The sequence below is a fragment of the Diabrotica undecimpunctata genome, chromosome 1, assembly GCF_040954645.1.
Source record: "Diabrotica undecimpunctata isolate CICGRU chromosome 1, icDiaUnde3, whole genome shotgun sequence".
Taxonomy (NCBI): Eukaryota; Metazoa; Arthropoda; class Insecta; order Coleoptera; family Chrysomelidae; genus Diabrotica; species Diabrotica undecimpunctata.
In genome coordinates this window covers 107,483,004-107,499,908 of record NC_092803.1, presented here as the reverse complement: position 1 = coordinate 107,499,908, position 16,905 = coordinate 107,483,004, and the positions used below count along the sequence as shown (strand labels likewise).

Below are 16,905 nucleotides of genomic sequence, written 5' to 3'. Positions count from 1 at the left end.
GTAACAATTTTTGTGTTCCATTTTTTTGTGTTTCGTTATTTAAATATATTTTTTGTATTTTCTGGCATTTGAGTACTTTGGATATAAACTGTTTATACGAGCATTTAGATAAAGACTTGCCCAGTCCTGGAAAAAAAAAAGATTTGATGTATTTACAAATCTAAATCTTACAATTCCCAAACGATAATTTTAACACATTTTGAGAGAATTTGATGGGATTAAGAATCGAAAAATATTAAAAATCGAATAGAATATACATACTAACCGCAGGTAACGTGAAGACAAGGCAAAAACTGATATTTACGCCCAAAGAAAAATCGATTTACCTTATAGTTCAGGAATTATAGAAATAAATAGGTGAACTTCAAAACCATATAAAAACCAACAAGAAAAATAAAAAACAATTTTCGATCCTTATAGGATAAAAAAGATTCTCCATTGTGGGATTAGATCAAAGATAGCAAATAACATGTTTTGCCAACAATCAAGTTACAGTTAAAGGAAATCATAAAAACATTGCAGACAAGAATACTACCTGCGTCGTAATGTATACTGAGTGAATGTTCGTTAATACCAATAGCCACTGGAGACATAATGGGAATTACTTATTTTAATATAAAATTAACTTTAAAAATTTAAATATATTAGCTTTGCTCGAATTATCGATACAAATTGTAATATTGATCATGAATATGATCAAATGCAAATAATTAATGTAAATAATTTTTCACAAATAAACAAATTAGAAGTATTGAAAACTACAGAACCTACGTCTTATTAAAAACATAAGAGACATCACACAGATTTTCACAAATTGTCCATAACGTGATAAGTTAGTGTATACATAATTACCAAACGTTAAGAAAGGAAATATCAAATAAAACTATGAGAGAAAATATTACAAGAAAAAGCTAGAGCTAAGGTGAACAGAATATTAAACGAGTGAAATCCTTGAGTAAAATTTTTACTAAACACCAAAAAACATTAAATCCAATATACGATTATAAGACGACACCTACGATGGTTACAGATGATATTCGACACTTTGACGCTTGAAAAAATAACTAAAAACAATAGTTGAAAGAAAAGAAATGGGTAAACAAATTAGTGCAAGAAAGAGTAACCACTGCCGAAAAAAACAAAATCTCACATGCAATACGAAATAATGTTGTTAGCATATTCGGGTTTATTATGCTTGATGTATATAAATTAGTGAATAAGAAGCAATAAATGAAAGTATGTGACTTCTTTGGCATTTGTATAAAATACTTTACTTAAATTAGGAATTTTCCAGATACGCCTAAGGAAAAAATCAAAATAAAATAAAGATGGTATGGATCATATTCAGAAAAACTAATATCTAGAGAGAAATTCGACAGGGATATATTTTGTCTCTCTTATTATTCAATATTTACATTTAACTATATATTTCGAAAAACGATGGCAGAAACGGAAGCCGAAATTTTAGTCAATTGGAATATTTATTATAATTTCACTGATGTTACAGTTCTACTTGAGAATAGTGTTTTATTTTGACTATTTACTGAGAATCCCATGGCTGAAAAATAAGACATTGGACTGCCAAAACAGCACTAGTACTGCTTAGGGCAGTTGTAAACAAACTCATAAAGTATTAGAAAGACCTCCAACGTCCAATAAGGATATGGTGCCACAAGAACATGAGTGGACCATTAACCATCGATTATGAAAATTTGTAAGTGAAATATACTATGACTATTGCTGTTCAATATAACCATGTTCAACCGAAAAGTAAGCGGTGCAAGTATATAGTTTCAGTCACACTATAATAGTTCAAATGAAAATAGCACAAATTTTATAAAGAAAACAATTGCAAAAAACTGAAAGAATATTAAAAATTAAGATCAACATTAATCAGCAAGAAATAAATAGCAAAATCCACAACACTAGACGTGAAAGACTGGTAGTATAGTAAGACCGCAATAAAGGTACATAAAATATTTCGTTTACATTTTTCAAAATACAATTACACTAAAAAATTTACTCTAAAAACTATAATTTAATTTGTGTAACAATAAAACACTGAAAACTTTGTTTTCAAACTTCCACAAAATTTATTTTAAATTCTAATCACTACAGCTGTTTCGGCTGATTGCCTTTCTCAAGTGATCTGTTTTTGGTATGGGTTTACACTTTATAGTCTCTAATGAAATAGGTTGAGGAGGGGAGAACTGTTTGTCTCAAGCTGGTCATTCAGAATTATATCTGTGTTTTTTAATTTGTTGATTTCCATAGATTCTAACAAAGATAGCTTAAGGCCTTTATTTTGAATATGGAGAATTTTAAATTCGTCATTAAAAGAATGATTATGATCTAGAAGGTGAAGTGCGTATGTAGAATCTGTTTTTCTATTATTGAAAGCCCTTTTATGTTCTGCTATTCGTTTATTGAAATTTCTACCTGTTTGACCAATGTAAGTTTTTGGACAGTCGCCACATTTAAGTTTGTATACACCACTGTGTAAGTGTTTTTTATGTTGGCTCTTATTGTTTTTAATATATTTGCCTAGGTTGTTATTTGTTCTGAAAGCTGGTGTTATTCCTTTCTTTTTTATGTGTTTGGCTATTTTTGTTGATATTTTTCCTGTATATGTAATCGAGCAGAAGGTACTGGGTTTTTTCTCTGGTGGTGGAAATACTAAGTTCAGGGCTTTCTTGTGTAGTTTTTGATTTAATATTTTATTAATCGTTTGTTCGTTGTATCCATTGTTTACTGCTATTTGCTTAATGATATTTAATTCTGTCTCAAAATTGTATTTTGACATAGGAATTGCTGTTAATCTATGTAACATACTATGATCTATGTCAAAATACAATTTTGAGACAGAATTAAATATCATTAAGCAAATAGCAGTAAACAATGGATACAACGAACAAACGATTAATAAAATATTAAATCAAAAACTACACAAGAAAGCCCTGAACTTAGTATTTCCACCACCAGAGAAAAAACCCAGTACCTTCTGCTCGATTACATATACAGGAAAAATATCAACAAAAATAGCCAAACACATAAAAAAGAAAGGAATAACACCAGCTTTCAGAACAAATAACAACCTAGGCAAATATATTAAAAACAATAAGAGCCAACATAAAAAACACTTACACAGTGGTGTATACAAACTTAAATGTGGCGACTGTCCAAAAACTTACATTGGTCAAACAGGTAGAAATTTCAATAAACGAATAGCAGAACATAAAAGGGCTTTCAATAATAGAAAAACAGATTCTACATACGCACTTCACCTTCTAGATCATAATCATTCTTTTAATGACGAATTTAAAATTCTCCATATTCAAAATAAAGGCCTTAAGCTATCTTTGTTAGAATCTATGGAAATCAACAAATTAAAAAACACAGATATAATTCTGAATGACCAGCTTGAGACAAACAGTTCTCCCCTCCTCAACCTATTTCATTAGAGACTATAAAGTGTAAACCCATACCAAAAACAGATCACTTGAGAAAGGCAATCAGCCGAAACAGCTGTAGTGATTAGAATTTAAAATAAATTTTGTGGAAGTTTGAAAACAAAGTTTTCAGTGTTTTATTGTTACATAAAATGAATTTCCATCAAGTAACGGTCGAATCCATCAATTATAATTTAATTTATAATTTGTTCCCAATAAGATAATACTACATAAAAAAATAAATAGCAAGATATAAATAAATAATAAATCAAGAATCAACGCCATTAAAATGCGATTTTAAAAAAATTTAAAGTGAAATTAAATGAACAACTAAAAATAGAACCGATTTGTCACAAAATGCAAATACAATTAAGATGGTTTAGACATATATAATGCAAAGCTTAAAACAAGGATTTTAAAAAGAAGACTTTAAAGAACATAGGAAAGAAAAAAATCTATCCGTGTTGCAAATATACCTATTAAATATATGTAAATCTAAAATTGGGAAACAAATGTGAATATCATATTTATTCCTTTTGGCTTTAAATTACTAAAATATAAAAAAATAATAACCGATACTTCAAATTTAAACGACCATAACAAACCGATTCGGTAAAAATAAACACAAAACAAAAAATTGTTACTAAACATGACCCCTTTGACCCCAACTTATACATAAATCTTAACAAGAAAATCAAACCTTGCACTAATAATAATTATTATTTGTAGACAACCAAAGACTAGAATAATTTTTCACAATAGGAACAAAAAGTCACTACGGACTGCAAAAGTCTCAAACATCGCGATATCTATACCACTGTACATAAAATGGCTCGTGCTGGAACTATAGCTAAATATAACCTCGCCAAGAATTCGGTATCCCGAACTGTTTTCAAATGAATAACGCGGCAATAGGCCGGTACGTCATTTACATTTAAAATTTAAATCTGACAAAAGTTTGTATGGCAATTGCTTCAATTAAAGGCTAGTTTTAATTTATATTGCATGCTCTTGTGCTCACTGTATGTAGCGAAAGAAAAAAAATAGAGGGAGGGAGAGTTGGAAAATGTTGATAATGTGAGATATTTAAAGGCAGTAGAATATCGGCAATCTATTTGCCGTAGAATATACAGGAACCCTTTAAATTAGGATGCACTTAAATAAATAATAAGGAGCATCGCCACATATGTTACTGTCTGGACGTTTAAATATTGTATTGACGTATTATTTGAATCATCGATCATAAATGTATTTTATTTTCCTAAATAATTTACAGGCCTATTTATTGCAGCAAGTTCACTGATTCTGGACACTTCGAGATAAAATTCTTCTAAATATCCGCATTTAAATATATCACAGAAGATCCTCCCGAGAGTCAGATTTTTAGTCGTTTTATTTTGTCGCGAGAGACGCCACATAGGCGTGGATATTGCTTTTCCGTGTTTTTATGGGTCCACTAACTGAGGAATTTTGTTTGTATGTTTATTGGACACAAAAATAAAATATATATAAGAAAGAATCTAGGGCGTTTTTCGATTTATTTCATTACGAAACATATGTGTCACACAGCTTCTGAAAACAGGAAATGAGAACCTGAAATTATCATAAAAATAGATTTTTAGTAGATATTGAAGTAAAATATAGGTAATAGATATTACCGTAGATGTAATTTACTTGTTTTAAAGTTATATTAGCTTATTTTCACAGAAAGGTAACAAAGCAACTCGGAAAACACTTTTGGCGGATGTATTAAATATAGAGACAAACACTGAATAGAAGTATCAAATAATTTTTTAAATATCACTTTTTGGAGCAATTTTATTTCTTAAAGCGTTTTATCGTTTTCTTTGTGAAAAAGGCACATCTTCATATACCACAAGTTAACATAAAAGGCAAACAAAAATTAAAATGTTTGAAAATGCCATGAGTCCTGGACTTATGTCCCTTTCTGATGAAACGGAATGGAAGTTTTAATTAATGGACTTGTGTCCTTTTCGAAATGACGGATTCAATTAAAATTTAAATATAGTAATACAATAAAGAATAAAAAATCGTAATTTGTTAATTTCGGCAATGAAATTTTTTAGCACTTTTGTACTGATTTTGTATCAAATTTCCACGAAACGGAGAACAATGCCGTCGTGATATTCATCTCAGTGACCCCAAAAACCCCAGAGTGGTAATATTGAACTAATTTCCGTCAAATTACATTCGAATTACAAATTTATTATATCTCATAACTTCGAAATGCACATCATCATTTTTGTTCACAAAATTTCCTGATACTCATATGAATCGAATGCAAAAAGTTTCATTAAGATCCATCCTATTGCAAAAATTTGGTAGGTTTATTGCTTCATTGCCTCGCCTATTAATGTGCCGACTCTACGAATTTCCTGGTTACTTTTTTTTAGCAAATAATGGCAAAAACGACTAAATATTTGGATCAAGAATGTGCAAAAAATGATCAAATAAATTTACAAAATTATTGCACCTAATAAAATCACTAATTTATCGATTGATCATTCACCTTTAATTAGAAGTTCAAGAAAAGGGAAAATCGGTAGCAAAAACTTTGGATTTATACAATATTTTAAAAAACCATTTTTAATATATGGGGGTGTCATTCCTCCAAAAGTAGTAGAAGTACCTCCATTAGTACTAGAAGAACAAACACTAATTATGATAATATGCGCGAATTGACGTATTTTTATTTCAAGTCAGCAGACCTCTTCCAGGCGAAACAGTCGGAAGTTTGGAATTCATTCAGTGGCGTAACTGCGAAGTGTTAGCTACTACCAAAAAATTGTTATTGACATCTGTTACTCAGATCCACTTACGTCTACCACTAATGCCGTTAAAATGGGGTGTTTTAATAGTTGTGCGACGAAAACCACAATTGGCATTTGTGGCATTAGAAAATTAGACAAGGAAGATATGAAAATCAATACAAACGGAGGGAGCTTTATGTTAATCATATAAATATTGTTCTTATCACAGGAACATATTTGATACAACGTCAACAGAAATAATACAAGCATCCGAAAACATAGGACTAAAAATAAATTTGAACAGAAGCAAACAACATAAATACAATGCCAAATCAAAATAGCGTGGCTAGATTTTGAAAAACTAGGGAGGATAATAAAAAGTAGTAAAATCTAAATATATTAGAAAAAGAAGTATTGACAGGAAGATCATTATTTGCATATATGATTAGGTATAATTCAGGTCTAGATATTGTGCTCTAACTATAAACAAACCTTACGGCATTGATCGGCATGTGCCGTGACCGTTGACTGGTAGCACTGTAAAAAGATTTTAAAATCAAAGCCATAAAAACTCTATATATTGACCAGCACTATACAAACTCTTGGATTCAGGAAATAATTAAAGTAATATGGATTTAAAATTATTAACAAATATAACAAAAAAAAAAAAAGATGCGATCCTCTCCATTCAAAATGCACCAATACAACCTGCTATAACAATTTCTGGACAATAGAAAAAATACATTCTACAAACACAGCGCAAGTAGTGCAAATGAAAAGACTTAAGATAGGCCTAATGTTGAATAAATAAGACATGAAAAAGTTAAAAATAAAGATGGGCATTGTACGTGAAAATAAATTTTAATAATATAAGATATAAAAGAAAATTAGCTTTACGACATTATAACGTGTTACATTATCGTATCTACCGTAATTTATACAGGGTTGCGATAAAATCCAACAACAAGCTATTTTCTGTGAAACTAATTATCTTAATGTGAACGGGAAGTGAAGTGATTGTGAAGAAGGATAAAAGCCTTCTTTTTTTTCTAAAATGTTATTAATATAATATATTATTAAATAATAAAAATCACATAAAACAGAACTAGATTAAACTCACGATATTTTTGTCGGACACTCAATCATCCTCTTGGGAGAGTGTGAGAAAGAAAGAGAGAGAGAAGGGTAGAGAGAGAGGGGGAGAGAGAGAGGGAGAGAGAGAGAGAGAGGGGGGAGAGAGAGGGAGAGGGGGAGAGGAAGAAAGAGAGGGAGGTTTAGTTTTGGTAAAACTAAATACCTAAGATTTAAAACTAAATATTTTATTTATCGAATAACTTAATGATAGCGAGGTTCTGAATATAAATGTAAGCTTCACGGCGGCTGTTTTGTAATTATATACTCACTGAGCCCGAGGTCTCGAATTATTCCTTTCTGGCAACTCCAGTAGACAATATGCAAGGCATGTGTTCCGCTAAATGAAGGTTCGAAAATATAAGTTATAGTACAGTTTGTGTTCACTGGCTCTGTCACTTAGTCTTAGTCTGCATCGGAATTTTAATTGCGCCTGAGAAGATACATACTTGAGATTCACATCCTGTTTAAATGCATTCTTTACGATTCAATTTGATCGGGTGTTTTTAGAGTTTTATGTTTGTTTTTTCGAAAACAAACAAAACTATGGATTTGTGTTTAAACAGTACATGGATCAAAATACAAAACCTATCCTCTGATAATTCCAATACCGATTCAGACCAACCAACCAACAGAGATCAGGGAGCGCACGAATGCTATAAATAGCGCACACAATCGGAAGACACCCGTAGTTACAGTTACGATCGTTGCCGCATCGCCTTTGATGTTTGCCGCAGTTGCAGGCCAAACACTAAGAAAAATAATTACAAATCGCTGCCTATAAATCCGGAAACGAGGGTATGATCGTTGATATTGTTGAGTATTAAGCGTAATTTCTATTTAAAAAGAATGCATTCAATGCTTTCTTTCTGCCTTTATTTATTCCTATCCACAGAACCTTCAACTATAAAATAAGTTCATTATCGAATATGGTATGGTTAATGAAAATTATTTGCATTAATTCTTTTGTTCTCCTAATTTTGTTCATCATGCACTAACTTTATTGATTAGTTTAAGAAAAAATATATTGCTGCCAGACTTTCTCCCAATCCTGTATATTATCACAAAGTTTATTAACTTATAGACCAGCTATATCAACTACCAGCTAAAAAGTATTTTTTGACCTATAGGAAAAAAATTTTATCAGAAATACGTTTTACATTAGATATGTGCATTAAAAATATATTTGTGTTAAACTTGCAAACCGACGTGATTAATAAATACTATTGTGTTACAGTCCAGTGTTTTATATTTTTCATTTAAATCACAGGAAGCAAAACTACAAAATTATATACAAACTTTACATCTAAATTAAAATAAATTAAGCACAACAAAATCTACATAACATTAATAAGCAATTTTACCTAAGCAGATCGTTTTGTTAATTAATACTGGAAAATACATTAATTGACAATAAGTAAAGAAAAAATGAATAACTAAATTAGATTTTACAAATTATAAAAAATATATAAACTGAAACAGGCACTTTCATTTATTCCTAAAAAAATTACGAATTGTTTTCGTTCAATCATGGGTAACCACTACATATATATTAATGTTACTTTAATTTTGAGCATGAGTACGTAAAAAATTACAGTGCACTACTACATTTTTAGACATATACTGTTTGGGCGTGCATAATAAAAGTATTAAGATGTCTACAGAAAAGTTGTGCAGTTACAATTGGAGTTAAAGTAAAAAAGTAATCAGATTTACAGAAATGGCAATGGAAAGACCTTGGCAACGATCATAGCAGAAGAAGGTACACAAACACAATCGAAGTGTAAACAGCCATTGTAACCTTATAACTCACTCTCTTCAACATAGTGGTAGAAGCAACAGTCAGGGTAAGCGATACCAAAGTAACTTAATTTTCAACATTGGCTAATGCCGATATAGTATTTATGGGAAGAGATAAAAGTCTGGAAAAAGTCTTAATAACAGTTAGAATTGCAACAAGGAAAAGCAGAATAGAAATTAATGAAAGAAAAACATACCTAATATATTCCAGAAAAATATATAAAATACCTAGTATATTCCAGAAAAGCATACACAACAAACAGAATTAAATCCGAAAATTACGTATGTGAGAAAATCCAGAATCGAGAGTAATAACGAAGAAGTGAGAGAAATGAGAAATAGCACAGCGAATATTAACAGGTAACAAAACGTATCGGATGCCCCACAGACTAATGAAAGATAGAAACTCAAGTAGAAATATACAACTGAAAATATACGAAGTATATTTCAGTATTAGCTAGTCACATATGCAGTCGAGACTATGTGTTTCACATTTAAAGATGAGAAAGATTGAGAATATTTGGGAGAAGAATTTTTTGCAGAGAATTATGGGTCCATTAAGAACGAAAAATGTAGAACTGAGAAGAAGAATGAAAGATGAGACAAGCGGCATGACAAGAGTCATCAAAACACAGAGACTGACGTGATGGAACACAGAATGAAAAGAACCTGACTCTCTGGTTAATACTTATTGGATGGAATCCAGAACAGAAACACAGAAAAAGGCCTAAATAGAGGCGAAAGGACTAGGTTATTAGGGACATTAAAATAATGAAAGTGAGAAACTGGAGGGATCTAATTTATTTTTGTGCATTTACTAAATATTGATATATGGATAACCCAATCTAAGCTAGATTGGGAGAGCTGTGTATATGCATTCAACTAATATATTTTCCAGTATTTCACCTTCTCTATATATTTTTAATATTAATAGATTACCTTGGTTAATGTAACTAATAGTATCAATTTTATAAACTACTATATATTATAATTCATTTTTTCTACTTGTGTAGCTTTATTATTGAATATATTTTTTAATTAATTTTTGGAACATTATAACCTACTATTTCTGAGAAAATTAAATGAAAACATTTGCTAAGTTATATGCTGTTGAAAATATATAAATAAAAAAAGAATAGTAATTTAAAGTGATTTTGGATAACTTAGTGACAACATAAGGAATATTTGCTAAACATATAATTTCTTAAGTGGCGCATAATTTGCGTGGTGATGCGTAATTTGGACAAAACAAATACAATTCATGGTTTAGGCAGTGCTGATTGAAAACATATAGGTAAATAATAATAGTTGCAACATTGTGCGGACCGTTATAATTGAATCAGTAGTCAGGAATTCTTTTTTGTTTGGGCGACGTATATTGCAATATTAAAATGAATAAAATTATTATTAGGATTCAAAAGGTGATGATATTCTCCCTGATCTTATTAGAAACAATAACTCCTTATATATTTCCAAATATAAGAAACATAAAAAGTCCACTTGGAGCAGCTGCAATAAACTTAAATAATTATCGTTATTATTGCACTGCAGTTCAAGAATTGTGGAATGACAACCTTCTCCTTTTCAATATCCTTGGGGGCATTGAATCAGTTTTTAAAAGTTAGAGATGTTGATGCCTTTATTTGATTTTTAAATATCTGACATCTCTTAAATATTGGTCCTTTGACGGTCAACACCCTCTTCCAAGCATATCAATAATATGCAAATAAGAGTTTCAACTTCATCAGTTTCCACAAACCCAAATGTTTCTGTATGTTGATAACTCCACGTAAAGACGGTCTAATAGTGATGACTTTATAGAGAAACAGGTTTTGGGAGATCCTATTTTAACATAACCTAAACTGTAGAATCTAAGAACGTGGCTTAACTGCAGTTCTACAGAACTGCCAACCTTCTGAAAGGAGACGGCACGTAAGGAAGGAGCTGTAGAATAAATAAAAACACACGTAATTTACTGATACCTTGAACACTTTTCAACCGAAAAGTATAATAATAGAAATGCTAAAGTAGATGAATTTTTTAGTGAATAGAACAATATTGTGATGAATAAAACAGCAGTCCATTAGAACATGAAAAAATTTCAGATGCAATACGTTGGGTAGATAAAATGAATTTACAGTAATGACAGCAATGCCATGATAGCATATTTTTGAAATGCAATAAAAAAAGAGGTAGCCATATTAGAGGAAATGACAGCATTAGGGTTATTGTAACATATAATAACATATAATAAAAAAAGTGAGAATTGCTGAGAATGCAATCATAACTTTGTCACCAGGGACGATAAAAAATTACCTAAAGATAACATTTTCATATCTGCTGTAAGTACTAAATCCGTTATATTTTTGTAAACTAGTAGTTTATAAGGGCCATTCGAAAACAAAAATATGGATTTTAATTAAAAAATTAGAAGACTGTAGTAATCTAAATGATATATGCAGAAAAAATAAATACCTAGATGACATTCCTTAGCTTAGAAAATTAATATCTAAAAGACATTATTATTTCAATTATTACTCTGACTTAGACGGATTCGAGATATATACGACCGACGCAATGATCATACAGGCCAAATAAGAAAATTAAAGCAAAAGCACAATATGCAATACGTTGTCGGGCGAAACACGAATAAGAAGGCAGTGGTACAGTAAAATAAGACACATAAGATAGAACACTTTCTTCCAGAAGATCGCCCAATAATAAGTAGATATCGATGTGTATATCTCTTTCAACATGTTTTATCATGGGATTGTCATATAAAAAGTTCTACAACAAGAGGAAAAGATGGAAAATTAAACTAATATAAATGATATTGTGGATGAGCTAGAATAATAGATTATGATTAGAATAGTATCAAAACGGTGTTAACTTTAAATTAAGCCTGGAAGACAAATTGTCACTGACACTAATAGTTAGCATTATGTGAACACAAATCAAAAATGAAACAAGCCAAACCTCTCTCGTCTTTTCTTTTTATCTACCTCATTATTTGTCCTGGTGACTCGTTTCGGCGGAACATCCCCGTCACTAGTTGGCTTAGACACGACGGATTCTAATTCTTTTTCTAAATTCTTAATTTGTACTTGGTATTGGGATATTTCTTCGTTGGCCTTATTTCTAGAATCTATCATATTTTTGATTATCTCGCAGGCTTTGAACTGCTCCGCTTTTAGCTTTAACAATTTCTGCTTTTGTGCGTCATAATCCTGTAATGAAATATTTTTATATATTAAATATGTACGAAATTGTATGTATACGTATTATAAGAAAATTGCGGTCGAAATCAGTTATTAGTACCTTCTGTAAGACATTTATTGTCTAATAAGATTATACTACAAATCTTATTTACTTTAGAAGTAATTATTTATTTAAGCATATGAGGGTTGCTACTTTTTGAAGGTAACGTTTTGAACATAAAAGTAAAAGCAAATACATATAAGTCGCAGAATATTTTTCTATTACAATAAAAATAAATACACATTCCCATCGCCGTCGAATCGATATTCGTCCGAGGTGCCGCATTCGTTCGGATATAATAAGCGACTCAATAAAGACGATGAGCCCGACTTTACTTAATAACAAAGTATTTACTCGATAAACACAAACACACTAAACAAAATGATTACTCTGCTAAGCAGTTTTTTATATTAGGTATATCTACAAACATTTAACAAATTTATTAAAAATAATAACTAAAAATATCAAATTAATGGTTTATTGAATATCCATTATTATGTATTACTTGCTGGTAACATCGTGACATTGAGGAAAATAATTTTTAAATTAAGTTTTCGGGAAGAATTCACCAGACTCGACCGATTTTATCTGTCGACGATCGTTTAGTTGGAAATATTTGTGTACAAATACAACATTCTACTTCTTCCTATAAATTTTAAATTGGGTTAAGATATAGTGCTTGTGCTGGCCACTCCAAAATTCTACCGTTATTTTCTTGAAACCACTCTTGAACAATTTGCCGTGTCATCATCACGGCACGAAATAATCAAACGCACTGACACTTCCTACTCTACATAAAGGAGCATAACATTTTGCATTCCACCTATCCCTATAATGAAGTCGAACCATGGATCATTTATGATTCAGGAAGTGAATAGGAATTACCCCTATAAAAAGAAATTCCACAAGAACACTGCCTTTACTATTTTTAACTGTCAGTTTTATGTATTTAGGATTGAAGCTGCTATTGGTCGTCGTATACTTTCAATCACTAAATAGTACTTTTTTAATTTGACTAAGTGCAAATTGCTACCCAAAAGTAGTAGCTTTTTAGGAGTATATGTTGTATAACTTTTCTTTTACTTGTTCAACCATAATATCTGAGATTTCAGAATTGTAGATGCGGATTTTTAAAGAATCATTTTACGATATTGTTGTCTTACATGCTCCTATTTGCGGTCCTGTGCTTTTTCGAAGCCAAGCATACTCTTTTCGCTCGAATGTTCTACGCACCGTTTCTATCGATGTTCTAGTCGCTGTAACTTTCTGAAATTTCGTGTCATCGCACAAAATTCAGCCTCCGTCCCTCCGCTGGCTATATCTAGAACACATAATCTGTTTATATAAGCACACCGGGTCGGCGTTAGATTATCATTATTAGCGAAGTGTTTTTATAAGCGATATCCGTGTGAATTGTAGAAGATAATTAATGTAATCAGAATTGACATTTGTAATTTATTGAGTTTTTGGAGTGATAAAGTTAGTTAAACCACGTTAGCTTCTTAATCTTAATCACTGAATCCACAGAAAAACGTAACAATATTCTTTTAATACGTTTGTCACTCTATGATGTTGTTTTTCGTGTCCTTTCTGATTTGGGAGGGTTTTAACAATGTCCCCTTTTATGATGGGATGGAATTAGTGTAGATACACTGTACTTGGATAATTGTCTTGACATTTCAGCATATTTTTTATCATCAATGAATGCATTCACAACTCTCGTTTTATGTAACATGCGTAAATACAGTGTGATGTTTGCTGTTATAACTCGTATACAAAAAGACAACCAAAATAGTGTAATCGATTTAATTGTTTTCTTGCCTATCGCAGTTCTGGCATAAAACTGTAGTTTATGGCTTGGAACATACATCACACTGATAATTTGTAGATTTCTTCTTCTTCATGTGCCATCTCCTCTAAGAAGGTTGGCAACCATCATGTCCCAGATATTGCAGTTTTCTGATTTTAATTGTATTTAGATTTACTTTTTCTAATTAGAGCAAAATGAGCATCTAGGTTTTCGCTGAGTACCAATTCATTTCTCGTTGACTCGTTCTGCTGGATTTTCACGACCAAGGACATTTTGAATTTTTTGCTTTAAGGGGATTCAAAATTTTGAATTCTAGCAGCGCTTTAGTAAACTGTTTTCTTGATGCTTACTATTATAATGGTTTATTCAGTTTTCATCTTATGTATAAAGTCCACCGGTCCTTTTTAAGGTTATAAAATGTAATAACAAGCTTATGTTATCACCAGTTTCGATCGATCGATTTCGTAGTTATCGTGGAATATAGATAACATCAAAAAGATCATTCGCTAGCGGTACCATTGTGAAGTAATTGTCAACGGTTACATTCCTCAAACGTTTACACTACAATGCCTGACAAAACATTTTACGATACTTGCCGTACAATAAGGTAACTGAAACTGGCCATTAGGTTGTTTTGCAGCGCATATCTCAAATTGTGATTGCTTCTATTGCCGCATATATTTTGGTACCACACTTCTCGGGTTCTTTGGAAATATATTTCCTGAAAGGGCAACGTTATAAACCCCTCTAGAATTTCGATTATGGTAATATATTCATATTCATTCAATAAAGCGTACACTTCTTTAAAGTTAGCCGGGGAACAATCTGTCCCACGTTGATATTTAGGCCTCATGAGATCAAGCTGTAGATTCATACATTCCACGATAAGGCCAATAATTTCATCTGGAAATAATTTTAAGTTATCCATATATTTTATTCATTTACTTCACATCACACCCTACTGCAGGCAAAAAATGTTTTTTCCAACTTTTCCAAATTATTCATTAGTTATTTATTTTTAGTTTATTTATTTAGTTATTTTTCAGACCCTGAAAACGCTCTTGTCACCGACGATAGTAGCCTTATTTAATGTTTGAAAACACAATGTATTTAAATGCGATACCATGCATTCTCGTCTAGTAAAGGCTAATAAATAGTAGCAAAGCCGTGGGATGATTAAACATCCTATTTAAGGCTAAAAATGTATCCAAGGCAACGAAAATCCAAACATATGAAACAATAATTCTTACCAAAAGTAATAGACCGTCGGATTTCCGATGTCTTTGAGAGTACTAAAAGATGAAATCAAGGAAAATAAAATATGTGAAAAATGTGTGGTTTTCTGGGGAAATTTTCGTGAAAATTGAAGTTTCTTTTGGAAAAAATTTTCTTTTGTAAAAAAACTTTCGCTCTTATGGTATTATACGAATCGATAGAGGATTCTATTTTGAAAAATTTTGGCACAAGAGTTACTGGTGCCATAAGGGTGTTAATTATCGTGATGGATTCGACCGTTAATTGACGGAAATTCATTTTATATAACAATAAAACACTGAAAACTTTTGTTTTCGAAACTTCCACAAAATTTATTATAATAACTTATCACTACAGCTGTTTTGACAGAGTGCCTTTCTCAAGTGATCTATTTTTGGTATATGTTTACACTTTATAGTCTTTAAATCAATAGGTTTGAGGGGAGCACTGTTTGACTCAAGTTGACACTGCATTTTTTAATCTATTTAATTTCGATAGATGCTAATAAAGATAGCTTAAGGCCTTTATTTTGGATGTGAAGAATTTGAAATCCGTCATTAAAAGAATGATTATGGTCTAGAAGGTGACGTGCGTACGTAGAATCTGTTTTTCTATTATTGAAAGCCTTTTTATGTTCTTATACGTTTGTTATAAGTTCTACCAGTTTGACCGATGTAAGTTTTAGAGCCGTCGCCACATTTAAGTTTGTATACACCACTGTGTAAGTGCTTTTTCTTTTGGCCCTTGTTGTTTTTAATATATTTTCCTAAGTTGTTGTTTGTTCTAAAAGCTGATTCTTTCTTTTTTATGTGTTTGGCTATTTTTGTTATCTTGCCTGTATATGTAATCGCGCAGAAGGTACTGAGTTTTTTTCTCTGGTGGTGAAAATACTAATTTCAGGACTTTCTTATGTAAATTTTGATTTAAAATTTTATTTATTGTTTGTTGGCTCAAAAACCATCCTAGAAAAGTGATGACGAGCTATCAAGTCGGTGAGCTGTCTGGAAAAGCATATGTAAGATGTGGTACAACTGAAATCGCTATAAATAGCTTCCGAAAGAATATTTTTCGAGAACACGACTTTACCAGTTACCATCAAACGAAAGGAGATTGAATTCCAGCATCAAATCCACGTGATACTGAGTAACAAAGGCATATGCCTTTCTCCTCCAAGGCATATGCCTCCTCCAAGAGATATTGACACAACCAAATACTTAAAAGCTTCATCTTGTAACAGACTTTCGAAATCGTTCGAGTCGTTTTTCAGAACAGAAAAGAAAGAGAAGTGTCTGAAAGATAATTTCGGCATTGGAAATGAACAATGTGCCTTCTAGAAAAACAAATAAGAAAAGAAAAGTTATTGTTCAGAAGAAATTAACAATCAGGGTTAACAAGAAGAGTGTCACGATTCTAGTAGCTCATCTAAAGATGA

General features: G+C 31.2%; 1 protein-coding gene across 5 annotated transcripts in view; it reads right to left on the bottom strand.

Moving 5' to 3' along the window:
• LOC140452056 (centrosomin-like) overlaps positions 1-16,905 on the bottom strand; it is a 198,749-nt gene that overhangs the window by 28,965 nt on the left and 152,879 nt on the right. For all 5 annotated transcript variants that reach the window (XM_072546102.1, XM_072546094.1, XM_072546117.1 and 2 more), the window contains one exon: positions 12,154-12,378. In XM_072546102.1, coding sequence (XP_072402203.1) covers positions 12,154-12,378 — 225 coding nt within the window. The remainder of the gene's footprint in view (positions 1-12,153; positions 12,379-16,905) is intronic.